Genomic DNA, 14,562 nt, shown 5'->3' with positions numbered 1-14,562 from the left:
AGGTCTGACAAACGCTAATTGATGTGCAGCAGACGAGAGCAGTAAACCATCGGCTAGCCATACTCCGTATTGTTAAGCTTCATACCAAGAGTGTCCTCCGAACTTCAGCGCCATACCCTGTTAGCCACATTTCAGCCCTCCCAGTGCGGAGTCCCTGCCGCTTTGATAATCGAAATCTCGGCCAAGGCCCAACCAGATTCTTTCTTTAGCGGCGGGCGTGTCATAGTCTTGTTTTCCTGGCGTCAGCTTGTCAGTGAGGCCGTTGTCGTTTGATCAGCAATGTGGCCCATAGCCGCTTTGTCACTCGGCTCTCGGCGGCTGCATACCGGGCAGTGACCAGTTTTTTCCATTTCGATATCGGGATGGCTTTGTTTGAATCATCTCTCGAGAAATAACCGTGATTGCCAATATGTCGCAAGTGGGGAAGAAAGTTATCACGATGAAGTCCAAACTTCATCTTGTGTTGGGAAACTTAAGAATGCGTTTCACCCACCAGTTTTCAGCCGTTCTTTTTCTGCATCATCAGCACATACATTAGGCGAATCAATATATATAATTCGAAAGCTATCAACACACATAACCGCTCATCAACCCTGCCAACGCGTTCGCCTCATTTGTCTTGTAGTGGCTGACGAAATACCCTTCGGAAACCCATCGCTTAAGAGTACTAAACGCTCGTGAGCCATCCACGCAAACGACCTATTTTAGACTTCTCATCATGTAGGCGCTCACGTCTATCAAGCAAAATACGAATTTCTTTTTCGTGCAAACAAAACTAATCACGGTTTCCCAGGTCCTCTCCTTCAGAAATGCCCGAGGCCCCGCCTTCAGAACTAACACTTATACGACGTTACCAATGCGTTTCCGCCAAGACAGAGATTACTTCTGTGGGCATGTCTCCTACTTCGTCTTCTTTGGCCTCCGCATTCAGCGTCTATGCCACCCCAAGCACAGGTCAGTCGTGGGTTGACGTTTTTGACCTATCCAGCCAGAAGGGCTACACCAAAGTCACCGGCTCTCACGCTGCTCTTGGACCCGCGGGGGCTGCTAAGAACCGAGTTGCAACCATCCGGGATTGGACTGTGCAAGTTGGCCAGGGTGTGGAATATCACCATGGCAGCACCGTATTAGTTCGGGACCTTTGCACAGGCAAGACGATCGTTGAATTAAAGGGGGCTGTTTCTGGGCCTGTTGTCTGGAGCAGAGATGGCATTGCTATTGCGGCTGGTGAAGGCAACGGAAGAATGGGAGTGTGGGACGCGCGAACGGGTGCTAGAGTCGGCAGAGTTGTCAGTCACATAGACAAGATTACCCACGCTGCCTTTACACCCGATCACAAGGTTGTTACGCTCTCCCGCGACGGCACGGTTCGCATCACGGACCCCAGGACTGCCAAGACCATCACGAAGCTCGAAATCGAGGGCCGCGGATCAACCAATCCACGCCAGCTGGCCGTTTGCCCCAATGGACGGACCATTGTGTCACTTTGGGGAACCATGGTTCATATCTGGCTCCCGCAGACCAACTACCTCACTTCGTACAATCTCAATGCCACCCGCGCCACAGAGGGCTGGCCCCTTTGCATCTCTCCGGATCTGCGCTGGATGGTAAATCGCACTGAAAATGGCTTCGATGTTGTCGATGTCGCCTCTGGACTTATCGCTTGGGAAGGCCGCGAGAATGACAGTGTTGGAAGCATGGTCACTGCTGCTGCATTCTCTGCCGATACCAAAGTACTTCTGTTAGGAAGAATGAATGGCACCGTAGAGGCTTGGGATCTCGAAGAAGGGTCGGCCATTCAAAGTGCTAGGTCTGGCGTTGAACGACTTGGCCTGACTGGCTGAAAGGACAGGCAGAAGTAGTCTCACTGACCAACAATGGCTCCTTTGCTTTTATTTTCACCAGGATGGATTGGATCCTTATAGTTTCTGTTCAGCTCTCAACATTATATGAGTTACGTCAACCGTCTCTAGCACTTAGTGCCAAGGTCAGGATTAAACGAGCATGCGCTGGGCGAGCGCTGGGCCGATTTAGCTTTACTTTGCACTTTCTGATATCGACGCGGAGGCAAATAGCGAGATTTAACATGATTGTTACATGAAAGGCATAAGCCATAATACTGAGTTATTAAAACATTGCATACTGGCGAGCGCATGGTTTATATCTCTATCAGCAGCGATGTACATAATAAACCTTGTTTCATAACGGTTCTGTCAAGTAGTTTGACATTTGCACTGTACATCTTGGAGTCTAACCTTCGATGAGACCTTGCCTGCGACGCCGGCTTTGCAGTCTTGATTATTTGGAGAGTGAAGCAAAGATACGCATCCGCTCTAAAACATAGGCCAGCAGTAGTAGTTTGAGACTTTCTCCAATCCAAAGTCTCGCGTGAAATGTACATGGCTTGCAATCACGGCGGCGCAGTGCAGATGTAGTGGTGGCTTCTCGGGAAACAAATATGGAAGGCGCATCTCAGCATTTACGCGGCCAGCTGGCGCAACACTGTACGTGGTTGACATCTGCGCAAGGTGCCGCGCTTGGCTGTTTGGCATTCCGCAATTTTCATCCCTCCAGCTTCATTTGCATGACTTGTCGCGTTTTAATATTATCCAAACTCCCTGTTTTTTCTTCCCACAGCGTCCCGAATGTTTGCTGACCTGGATGCATCAGATCAAAATGATGTCGCCACTGGCTAGGAAGCAAGCGTCAAGCCAGACGAAAACGTCGACAGAGCTCTGCAGTGACTTTCTTTTACCACCCTGGTTTTTGAGCAATAAAGTCAAGACCACAGCAGAGCTCAATGACCTTCCGCTTCCATGTAGGCTGGTATTTCGGAACGCCAATAATGTCTTAGACAAGCAAAAGGCTTCAAAACCAGCATATAGCACACCCGTGGAGCAAGTCCTAGGGAAAACACCCGGTACTTGCAAGCAAGAGTCCCCAAACGCCGCGAGTGACAGTTCTGGACAGGATACTGGCGAAACTAATGAGTCTGGCACACTGGATCAGGAAGTCGACATCCTCGAATACCAACTTTCGCACGATAGCTTCTCCGAGCTGCGAGATGTCACGGCTGCATTTCTGATGCGCGACCAGGAAGGGAAGCTATCCCCATCGCATGCAGCTGTTCTTCTTTGCTCCTCATGGGATCTCGACTTGCCCTTTGTTGACGGAGTCATCCTACATCTAGCAAAAGACCTCCAGGCAACTCTCGTGTCTGTAGACTTGGAAGACCTGGAAGATTTGGGATGGGATTTTAATCATCAAGAGCAGAGAATGATTGCAGAAAATAAATTACCAGAGTCGCAGTCAAAGAAAGAACCCAATCGAGACTACTTTGCTGGAATGGCGGTGCGCTACTTCGGCACCCAACCTGAGCAGCATGCGTCCAAAAATGCCTGGAATCGAACTGAACAAGCCATCGCGGCGATCCTAGACACTCAGATTTCCAAATCTCGGCCAAACACAGCAAGAGAGAATGGACCAGAAGCCACAGCTGTCATCAGCCCGCAGCCACTTGAGACAGAGCCTCCTCCACTTCTTCTCTACCTTCGGGATTCGTCTGAAATGATACAAAAAAGGCCTTATATTCTAGAAAGATTTCGTGATTGCATTCGAGATAAACGGCTGTCGGGGCGTGGAATTGTCCTTCTGGTCTCTTTCTCCGGGAACGGTTCACTTCCCAAAGTCGGCGGAAAGATATCAGCGGGCAGCGCATCGATCGTCACTATGACCCCTTTCTGCTTTCAAGGGAAGGTAGACCTTACCGGGAGCTACTGTACAAGCATAATAAATACCAGGCGACTTAAACGCTTCCTGCGATTGCGCATTCCTCACCTGTTTGTCCCCGAAGTTCTTGAAATGTTCCAGCCCTACTCAGCCTGGAATCTGGACGACGACGGAAGATATGAATTCGTGGAAGCATCACAATGGAAGGAAAGAGACTTCCAGCGAGCTATCACCCAGATAACAGGTCGTGCCTCTGGAATGTCCCATATTGATCCTGAGGACGTTCGAATTGTTCTGCTGCGTCTGGACCTCCTGAAAACAGTCCGCCAGACAGAAGAATCAGATGAGAGAGAAGAGCTGAGCGAAACAGAAAAGCCAAAAGAAGCAGACGAGTCAAATGAGGGAGCCCCGGAGACATCTGTGGAGATGGGCACTGCGAATAAAATCAGGCCGGATACGAACGAAATATCAGAGACAAAGGCTGAACGTTGGGTCGATAAACTGCGTAGAGTTGAGAGTGCTGCGGATCCGTTGGAGAAGTCGCTCATCAGCTGCATCATCAACCCAGGTAGTTATACCTGAATTTGCCCAATGTGAACCTCGGTACTGAGCATGCTGCTAGATGACATCGATTGCACGTACGACGACGTCATTGTGGATGAAGATACAAAAGAGACTGTCCGTCACTTGGTTTCGCTATCCGATTTCCACCCGCAAGTCGCATCCAGCTGCCTCCTTAAGCATATTCGTATCAACGGAGCACTATTCTACGGGCCTCCCGGAACTGGCAAAACGCATCTCTGCAGAGCTATTGCCAAGGCTTCCGGCGCAAGCATGCTTGCCATTGACTCAGCAGCAGTGCATTCCAAATACGTCAGCGAAACGGAGAGACTTATTAAAGCGGCGTTCAAACTCTCCAAAGCAATGTTCCCTTGCGTGTTGTTTATTGACGAAGCGGACTCACTGTTCTACCGTCGCTCTTCCAGTGACAAGAGCTGGTACCGGACTGCCCTTACTCAGTTTCTCATAGAGATGGACGGACTTTCCAAGAGCGACACGGCTCCTTTTGTCGTGGTGGCGACAAATCGCCCTCGTGATCTAGACGAAGCGTTTTATCGCCGGCTGCCTCAGAAAATCTTCTTCGGGCTTCCTGAAGAGGAGTCGCGATCCAAGATTCTTCGGCTATTTCTGAAAGATGAGGACCTGGATCCACTAGTAGACATTAATGCTCTGGCTAGGCAGACTGATGGGTACTCTGGTTCGGACCTGCGTAGTTTTTGCGCAGAAGCTGCGTTAATATGGGCTATAGAGCAGGTGAAGGAGATGTCAAACGGCGTCAAGATGAGTAAACTACGGCTCACAGTGTCGCACTTTGCAAAGTCGCTCAAGAAAATCAGACCCAGCGTTTCTGAGAAGACGCTTAGAGATCTCTCTGAGTTTTCACGGCGATTTGGCGAGGCACACTGTAATGATGCCTCCGAGGATATAGGATCTACTCTCCCCGAATCCATGATCCCCGCGCTTAACAACTCTGCAAAACAGTCCAATTCCTTCATGCCTGGGCTCTCGCTAGCAGAGGATCAAAAGGTGACTCAAAGGGAGGTAGTAGATGGGGGGCCAACTAGGAGCAAGCAAAAGCCGGACTCTAATGCGGTCCCGTCTTGCTCTGTCGCAGACGCACCTACAGAAGCACCAAACCCTGTGATCGGAAGGAGGCCGAATGGAAGCTTGTCAAAGAAGAGAAAGAGAGAGGAATTAGAGTAACTGAATGCGTATGAATGTTTTGGTAGAGTTTGTAATATGTTTCTCAGACAGTTTCACTTCATTCCTCATAATTGCGAGCAAGGTTCAGGTTGCAACCAGTTGGTAAAGATTAAGACTTGGGAAGCTGACTCTGGGCACGGGTAAACAAAAACGAGGCGCTCCAATGCAAATCAATCTGGTTCTACTTCTATTCGTTGACAGCCAGTGTCATGCATGTGAATCGTGATCATCAGAGGCTACCATGTGCATCAGATGAGGCTATTGATGTCAAGAAGTGATGGGCTAACAATGTCTGATCTCAAGTTATTACATATGTAGTCTTGCTAGTTTGTCCTTGCAGCCATGCATACATCATAGCCCAGACCCCTTACCCTGAGTCAAAACTAGCAGGGTGAAGTCGATACTTTTTTGTTTCGTTCCACATTTCATCTGAACAACTTGCAGCGGGGAATCCAGTCATGCTCTTCAAAATTACAAGCGTGTTGTTCAAAATTAGCCACGTCCTCGTTTGCGACAGATGCGCTCTCGGCTTTGCACATTCACGGCAAAAGGCACAGCCGCGGTCGTTGTCACAACCTACGAGCATCAAATCCACATCCAGCTGCTCGAATTACGCCACGTAACCGCTCGCCAGTGTGCCCGACGCGACATAGATGTCGGCTTTCGTCTGACTTGTTGGAATTCACATGACTGGCTGCATGGTGCTTGAAACTTCGCTCCTGGTTGGCTGAGAGCACCGAAGCGAGGCGGTCGCGCAACGTCGACATGCAGCAGCCAGTGAAGTGGCACTGTCCCAAGGCCAGCACATCCCGTTGACACTTGGAGCCCAAATCCTCCATGTCCCGACTTGCGGCTTGCATGGCGGGGGAGGGGAAGAAATCGAGGTGAGATTCTTCTAGTTGGGCTAGATGCTAGCTTTCTTATAACGCTGAATCGATGAATTCTCCTCCAGCACAACACTAATTCCCTCGCCCGTGAGTATTCCAGAATTATGGGCCTATCATTTTCGGCCTGAGTCAGTGGAAATCCATTACACAGCAAAAAGTCTTTTAGTCAGAGGCCACTGAACATAACTTCCTACTGCAAAATATTCTCGAGGGCTCTCTTTGTCTATCTCCGTCTCGGTGAGGCCAGGATACCTACATACCAAAGCTTCACCTTCATTTCTTTCATGGCCCTGCCTCTGAAACAATCGTGTCAAACTACGTTGTTGTAAACTATGCGTCTGCTAAACACCGGCACCCTTACTTTGGAAGAATTCGCCGAGGGCCAAACACCCCAGTACGCCATCCTGTCACATAGATGGGGCGAAGGCGAGCTTTCCCTTCAGGATGTGGAAAAGGGAGAGCTACTAAGCCAGGGTGTAAAGAAAGGCGGTTACGACAAGGTGCGGCGATTCGCGTTCCGAGCACAATGCGACGGGTTCGAGTACGCTTGGATCGACACGTGCTGCATTGACAAGACAAGCAGCGCCGAGCTGTCGGAGGCAATCAACTCTATGTACCTTTGGTACTACAGAGCAGAGAGGTGCTATGCCTATCTTGCCGATGTCTGGTTGGTAGATGACATGTGCGAAAGCGAGTGGTTTCAAAGAGGATGGACCTTGCAAGAGCTGCTCGCGCCAGCTGAAGTCCATTTCTTTGGTAAGAACTGGGACGACCTAGGAACCAAGGGAACTCGGCGGCAGGAGATATCCCAATGCACAGGTATACCAGTCGGCATTCTTACTGGTCATGACGATCTGGAAACGGCTAGCATTGCACAGAGAATGTCATGGGCGGCGGAGAGGAAGACAACTAGGGTCGAAGATACTGCCTATTGTTTAATGGGCATATTTCGCATTCACATGCCCTTGCTTTACGGAGAAGGACAACGAGCTTTCACCAGGCTCCAGGAAGAAATCATAAGGACGACAGATGACCATAGCCTCTTCGCATGGGCGCATGGTGACATGTCCGGTGGACTTTTGGCCGCCTCCCCCGCTGCGTTCAAGAGCTCCAAAAACATCATCACACTGCGCCCTTCTGATGCCCCTTCAACGGTGAGCAGTATGGGGGTTCACCTGGAACTACGCTTCGTAGGCATAGGGCCTCGAGGACTAGGCCTGGCGGTCCTGAACTGCGCAGAAGGAAATGGCAAAGACGGGCCAATCGCCATCTACGTGAGAGACACATCCTTGACAATGGACCGATTCGAAAGGGTCCACAGCGAAAAGCTGGAACAGCTCGACATGAGAAACCTCCGACCCTCGCAAATTTCAACAAGACGGCTCTGCATCCAAAAAGAGCACGTGTTGGCCACACGCCAGCCCAACAGCGTCGAAAGAAGCAACGGCACCGCAGAATACGCCATCTACGACGACGAAACGCTCTCAAAACTAATGAGCTTCGGAGAACCCACAGCCCTCCACGACGCGGCAAAAGCAGGACTCGAAGAAAACGTCTGGCTGCTGCTGACACGAGCCGACGCCACAATCGACCTGGAGGACAAGACCGGACGGACGGCACTGATGCACGCAGCCGAGCACGGCCACGCGACAGTCGTCCTCATGCTGCTCAAGAACGGCGCCGACATCGAGGCCAAGTGCCGCGGCTGGACGGCGCTGTGGTGGGCCGCCAACGAGGGGCGCGAGGCCGTGGTCACGCTCCTGCTCGAGAGAGGCGCGAACATTGACGCGAAAGATTACGACGGCGAGACGCCGCTGCTGTGGGCTGCCAAGAGGGGCCACGAGGCCGTCGCCACGCTGCTGCTTCAAAAGGGCGCGAATATCGAGGCGGCCGACTACGATGGCGAGACGCCGCTGTCGTGGGCGGCCAAAGCGGGGCAGGAGGCTGTTGTCAAGCTGCTGCTGGCGAGGGGCGCGAATATCGAGGCCGAGGATTATAATAGCCAGACGCCGCTGTCGCGGGCTGCCGAGGGGGGACACGAGGCCGTGGTTAAACTGCTGCTTGAGAAGGGCGCCGATGTCGACGCGGAAGATTGTGAGGGCCAGACGCCGCTTTCTCGGGCTGTTAAGAGGGGGTATAGAGGTGTGATTGAGCTGCTGCGAACAAAAGTCGATGCTATCGACACTTGTCGTGTTGGAAACGGGTATATAGGTGCATGACCTCATGAGCAGGGTGGTGCTATTCAGCGCGCAGGGAGGCCGTTTTCTCTTGCTGGGCTTTTAGCAGACTATCTAGCGCTGGGCGGCAGAGTGATGGATGGCACTGGGAGTATGGGTTTTGATCCATCTTCGTCCACAACAGGGAATGGTCACGGACGGAACCCGGAGCGGCGTGACGGGGCTGCACGGCCCGGTCGGAGCCGTCTCCACTCTCACGGCTCCGGCCATCGGCTCGTCGGCATCGGGCTGGTTCTCCGAGCGCCCGCTTTCAATAGCTCATTGATAGCCGCTCCCAAATTTGGTTTGAGCATGTGCAGGCTTTCTCGGACGACCGCAAAAGAAGCACCATCTCTGCCGAGGATCCTAGCTATTCTGCATGTCAGCGCGCTTTCATGGCGAGAACACAACTTGACTCATTTGTGTCGCACAGGATAACAGGGTCCGGGCAGTACGGCTTATTCCAGAGTTGTGTGGAGCCGAGCGCCCGGCCCCCAATTCTCTTTGTAGCTCTATCCGGGACTTGTTTGGATCAATACAATACTCTTCGCATCGTGTAGCCCAGGTGGCTGCCATTGTGTGACATGATTCGTCAAACCATGGCAGAGCGTGCAACGCCACGAGTGCATTTCATCCTGAGAAGAAACCGACTTTCACTACAGTGGGTGTATGTGCCAGCAGTCCATGCTGCTGACGTTCACGCCACCGTGAATCTGCGTGAATGCCTCTCAGCTGCGGGGGGCTATGCTCGGAGCTGAGCAGCATAACGCGGATGGCCCCCCAAGAGCCTGGACATAAATATCCCGCGACCAGAGTCCTTGCTCCTTTTTTGTTCTCCGTATTATCAATCCTCCAATTGCCACTATCTCCTCCCAAGTCGAGGCGATTCTGCTCAACGCCCTAACCGACCACGTAGACACCAAATTTATCGCAGTCGCCATGGTTCTCAAGTTCTACTTTGCTCCCTTCTCCACGGCTGGCGTGACTGTTGCCGTCCTGGCCGAGCTCGAACACGGCCTTTCCGAACCTCTCGCCGAGCGCGTCGAGCTCTCGTTCAAAAAGGGCGACACCCGCACGCCCGAGTACCTGTCCGACGTGAACCCCAACGGCCTTGTGCCCGCCATCGTCCACGACGGGGTTCCCATCTGGGAGTCCGCCGCAATCACCATGTACCTAGGCGAAACATTCGGCGTCGACAAGTCGCTGTACCCGGCTCTCGGTGTGAAGCGCGGCGAGGCCATGAAATGGATTGTATGGGCCAACGTCCACCTCGCCGCACACGCCTCCCGACTCGGTTCTTTCCTCCACTCCGAAAAGGAGGGCGAAGAGACGGAGGCCCAGGCCGAGGCTAGGAAGATGAATGGCGAGGAGGCCAAGAAGGGCGTGGACAGTGCTCTGGGCATACTGGATGGTGCGCTCAAGGGCAAGGACTATCTCCTCGGTGACGCCTACTGCCTCACCGACACGCACATCTGGTCGTTGATGCACTGGGTGGCCATGCTCAAGGTGGACTTGGACAAGTTTTCGCACATTCAGGCCTGGATGGAGAGGGTTGGGGGCCGGGCTGCTTTGAAGAGTGTCTTTTGAGGCGTCTGTGGGCGCGCTTTGGGCAGTCTTGTCTCGCTGTCATTTCGGCTGCGCCAGAATGAAGGCAACAAAAAGGAACGAACTGCTGGGTACGATTTGGTGACATTTGCGGACCTCTGAGTTATAACTTATATTGCTGGCTATAGCGCCAACTTGATTAATAAAACACAAGTCGTACTTCTCGTGCTCCTCTGGTGCTGGCCCGCGTGAGCTGATGCATTTCAGACGCTTTCCTTTTTGTGTGTCAGGGTGACAGCCAAGAACAACACATCGTGGAGACATTTGGCAACGTAGCATTGAAGTCTCCAAGAGGCGAGCTAGATGATACATAGGGCAATATTGGCTTGCGGATTGGCCCTCTCTTCCTATGGGATCAGACTCCACAAGCAGTGTCAAGCACAATCCTCGGACACATTGTCAAACTCCACCTCGCATTTATTTGATGTAGTATGCGTGTATGCTGGCTGTCTTTCCATAACTCTCATGGTTGTCCGCAGCACCCTGGCCTAGACCTGCCCTGCCCTGCCAAGCTGATCTCTTTAACTGACGGCCATCGACAGAAAATGGTATTAAAAAGTATATTGGCTGATTCAACTGAACCAAGGTCCCGGTCGTGACTAGCGATATCATGACCCGCAAGTCTAGCTTGACCTGCAGCTCCTGCAGACTGTTAGGATCTCCGGCCTGTCGTGCCGAACCCGTCTCGGCGATCTAATGCAAGATAGATTGCGGGCTCAGTACATGTACCCGCTTACACGTCAAGGCCGGTCGCGGTGAAAACCGAGTAAATTCGTGGCACCACATCTCGGCGGCGTTTCCATATGTACATCTTGCACTTTGGCTAGAAACGGCATCTTGTCATCCAACAACTGTCGAGAGTATTAAGACTAAACTATATAATTATCTGAGTTGGGCCTCTAATCATGCTATTAGCATATCCCAAGCTGTCTAGCCAGCCGTTGCGTCATCAACTTCCCGACTAAACCGTTCGGATGACTGCACGGGAGCACAAACAGGTAGAGCGCAACTTGAATAGAACAAGAGTGGACAAGGAAAAGAGAATTCCCACACAAAATCCTCCTTTAAAGCTATATACACCACCTATTTCCACATCAAGACGCAGGCGTACACCATAATTGTCTACCAACCTCGCCCGTCAAGCCAGGATACGGACACGTGGTATAGAGTGACACGCACTCATCCCATAAGCGCATCTGTTTAGCATGATCCTCAGACTGCACGTTGGTCACGTACACCCTCCCTGCGGCGTCCTTTCTTCCCCTGGGGGGTTTCGGCGTGCTGCAGTCCGCATACTCGCACGGAGCCTTCTTACTGCCCTGCAAACACTTGCACTGCGCCGGCGTCTCCAGCCGCTCAACCACCTCCCTTATCGCCCTCTTGATCCTGCCCTCGTGCAGAGGCAAAGGCCACCGCCTCGCGTCCTCGAGCACCTCGTCGAGATTCCCCGCCCCAAAGGAAATAGGAATCCCCAGAAACGGAATCGGCTTGGTCGCCGCCTCGCGGTAGTCCTTGAGGAACTTGTCCTTGTACTCCTCGGAGAACTTCTTCGCGTGCTCCAGCGCCACGGCCTCGAGCTTCTGCCGCAGCTGGAACTTACTCTGCGCCATGGCGGCGCATATCTGCCGCCGGAACTCGGGCTCGATGTGCGGCACGATCTCGTCCGTCTGGTTGCCGGGCTTCCCGGAGACGGCCTTGTGCGAGGCGTGCAGGTCGCCCGTCAGCTGCGAGGCCTGGTACAGCACGAGGATCTGGTACGTGGCAAAGCGCGTCGTCGTGTTGGCGGCGAACTCGTCGGACGCGATGTGCTTGAGCATCCGGTCGACGTTGGCCTCCCACCCGGCGAGCCCCTTGCTCCGGAGGACCTCGGTGTCGAAGAGCTTGTCTTGCTCGTTGCCGGCCTCGATCCAGCTGGCTAGCGACTCGGTGAGCTGCATGACGAGCGCGATCTCCCAGAAGCCCGAGACGAGGAGGGCGTCTTCGGCGAAGCACAGCGCCGTGTGGCCGGCGTCGACGTTGCCGTGCTCCACGCTGTCGGCGAGCTGGACGGCGCACCCGACGCCGGGGAGGATGGACGTGACGACCGCCGCCTTGTCTAGGACGCTGCTGGTGTCGCTGGAGAATACGTCGGCTACGGCTTTGCCGTAGAGTGCGAGTCCGGCGACGGCTAGGGCGCCTTCGCCAAACTTGGTAGATAGGCTGACGATTCTCTCGGTCCTTGACACTGGACTGAACTCTGGCAAGCGTTCGTTCAGCTCCTTGTATAGCTGGTCGTGCTTGACTACGCTTTTGTACTTGAAATCCGTCAGGAGGTCGTCGAAGCTCTCTTTGGACCTCTGCCGGGCTATGGCAATGAGCTCGCCCTCGTTGGCCGGCTCGATTTTGGCGGGCTTCTCGGCTGTGGGGAGCTTCTCCTTATCTGATGGAACGAGGATGCAGTCTATATCCCCACGTTTGCACAGGATTTCAGGATGTCCGACCGTCATCTGGAGGGCCCTCACACCCTCCCCGATCTCGGTAGCCATGGCCTTGGCCTCGTCGACGCCCTCCTGAAAGATGGAGTATTCTTCCTGAGTGATGTCTGCCTCGTCTATTATAGCGGCGTCGAGCGATGCTGCCGGCTTGCCATTCATGCTCGTAAAGGACTCTTGTAGTGTGGCCCATACAGCTCGGGGGTTCTTTGCCAGGAGCTCTATGAATTCCTCCTGCTCTCCGCCGTCCAACTGTTTCCGGACAGATTCGAGTTTTTCATGGGCCTTCTTGACACCCTCGGCCTCGTCCGCGGCTGTTTGGAGCAGTTTGTTGCTCTCGGCGGCGGCCTGCTCTGCCTCGGCAATCCCAGAAGCCCGGGTTGCATCATCCGTTACCTTTTCCGCCGCCTCGGTTAGTTTGCTCTTTTGTGCCTCCACGGCCTTGGTCAGCTTCAACTTGCGGAGCTTGGCCTCGGCCTTGCGGGCATTAGAATACTGCTTATACACCGTGTTGAAGTCGTCAAAGTCGACCCAATCGGGGCGCTTTCTGTGAAAGTGGCCGACCCCCTCGGCGCATCTCTTTGCCGTGGCGACGGCCTCTGCTATGGCCTCTGCCGCGGCGGGAGAATCCGACTCGACGAGTTTTTCAGCCTCTGTCACGGCCTTGGTTGCCTTTTCTGCCAGGGAAGCGCTCCTTGCGCGAAGTGTGTCTTCGGTATAGACCCTGCTGCCTTGTATTCCCTCCCATTCCTCATAATCAACCTGCCAAAACATGGGGCCGCTCGGTTCTTCAATCTTGGTATCTAGCTTGCTCTCTGTTTCGATGGGGACTCCGTTTTGGTCATGGGAAATCATCTCGTTGGGAATGAGCATCTGCTGGATGTCATCCGACACAGATCCGTGTATCCCAGCCAACTTCACGGTACGACTCGAATGAAGCCCTTGATCTTCAATATAGTACTCAAGCTGATCCCTGGAAATTGCAGCCTCTCTCTCTCCTAGGATGTCATTTTCTCTCTCGACGGGCAGAGTGAAGTATTCCTGGGGTACCCAGACCTTGGACGCGGCCTTGAAAGCGGCTTCGTCAGCGGTGACGATAAAGAGACTAGATGCGACGTAAGTAATGGTGCGACACCAAGCGGAAGGGATAAGGGCCGACAAACCTCTCGCCATCACGTTTAATCGGGCTATTGCCTAGGTAGACTCCGTCTCCAATGTGGGTGGCGGCTGTGTTACGACTCCGGATAAGGGAGCCCGCCTTGGTAAGGAGGTCTTTCTCTTCCTACTTCTTGTTAGCCAACCGACCGATGAGTCAATACCGCACTTGAAGTCGACCTACCTGGCCCACGGACCTGAAGCCGATGGTCGTGCGGCCTGCATCGCCCTCTGCGCCTCCAGCGGCAACCGACAGCCCGGCATTGAGGCCGAGCAAAGCGATGAGAGAAGCGGCAGTTCGGAAACTCATGATGCTGGAGAGCCTCGACGGAGGACGCAAAGCAAGAGAATAGTCCGATGGGGGCCCGATACAAGAGGAAATGCCAGTTTAGCGAGGACTAGTGACACATGACGATATTTATATTCAAGCTCAACGTCCATATAAAAAATCAGTATTGACCCTCATTATCCAGAGTCGGATCATCATCACGCAATGGTTATCCGATATCGCCAATACTGCCCTTGCTTGTAGGGCTTGGCCGGTGAAAATGTCACCCGTGGTTCCTTACCATGATATTCAGTAACCAGTTGCCCCTGTGCTATAGTTCAACTTGAGATTCAAACGAATTAACTTCCATGAAAGCAAGTATATGGCTTACTCCCGGCCTATGTGAGGTATAGCCGCCATCTTGGCATTGCGACTGCGCAATCGGCGGCGTGGGATCGACGTGGGGG

General features: G+C 53.2%; 5 protein-coding genes across 5 annotated transcripts; 4 read left to right on the top strand and 1 right to left on the bottom strand.

The window, feature by feature from the left end:
• Positions 1–809: 809 nt before the first annotated feature.
• Positions 810–1,844, top strand: G6M90_00g016690 (uncharacterized protein; the record flags this gene model as incomplete). Its single annotated transcript, XM_014693375.1, has 1 exon — positions 810–1,844. The coding sequence occupies one exon, from the start codon at positions 810–812 to the stop codon at positions 1,842–1,844; it is 1,035 nt and encodes a 344-aa protein (XP_014548861.1).
• Positions 1,845–2,676: 832 nt separating this feature from the next.
• Positions 2,677–5,493, top strand: Spast (Spastin; the record flags this gene model as incomplete). Its single annotated transcript, XM_014693376.1, has 2 exons — positions 2,677–4,297; positions 4,352–5,493. The coding sequence occupies 2 exons, from the start codon at positions 2,677–2,679 to the stop codon at positions 5,491–5,493; spliced, it is 2,763 nt and encodes a 920-aa protein (XP_014548862.1).
• Positions 5,494–6,712: 1,219 nt separating this feature from the next.
• Positions 6,713–8,599, top strand: HET-E1_0 (Vegetative incompatibility protein HET-E-1; the record flags this gene model as incomplete). Its single annotated transcript, XM_014693377.1, has 1 exon — positions 6,713–8,599. The coding sequence occupies one exon, from the start codon at positions 6,713–6,715 to the stop codon at positions 8,597–8,599; it is 1,887 nt and encodes a 628-aa protein (XP_014548863.1).
• A 936-nt stretch (positions 8,600–9,535) lies between these two features.
• GstD1 (Glutathione S-transferase 1) lies at positions 9,536–10,183 on the top strand (the record flags this gene model as incomplete). Its single annotated transcript, XM_014693378.1, has 1 exon — positions 9,536–10,183. One exon carries the CDS (start codon positions 9,536–9,538, stop codon positions 10,181–10,183), a length of 648 nt encoding a protein of 215 aa, XP_014548864.1.
• Positions 10,184–11,295: 1,112 nt separating this feature from the next.
• On the bottom strand, positions 11,296–14,137 carry G6M90_00g016650 (uncharacterized protein; the record flags this gene model as incomplete). The annotated part of the gene is made up of 3 exons (XM_014693379.1): positions 11,296–13,777; positions 13,836–13,954; positions 14,012–14,137. The coding sequence occupies 3 exons, from the start codon at positions 14,135–14,137 to the stop codon at positions 11,296–11,298; spliced, it is 2,727 nt and encodes a 908-aa protein (XP_014548865.1).
• Between the last annotated feature and the right edge of the window lie 425 nt (positions 14,138–14,562).

The sequence above is a fragment of the Metarhizium brunneum genome, chromosome 1 (assembly GCF_013426205.1).
Source record: "Metarhizium brunneum chromosome 1, complete sequence".
Lineage (NCBI taxonomy): Eukaryota > Fungi > Ascomycota > Sordariomycetes > Hypocreales > Clavicipitaceae > Metarhizium > Metarhizium brunneum.
The sequence above is the reverse complement of the archived record's forward strand: the minus strand, read 5'-3'. Positions and strand labels throughout refer to the sequence as shown.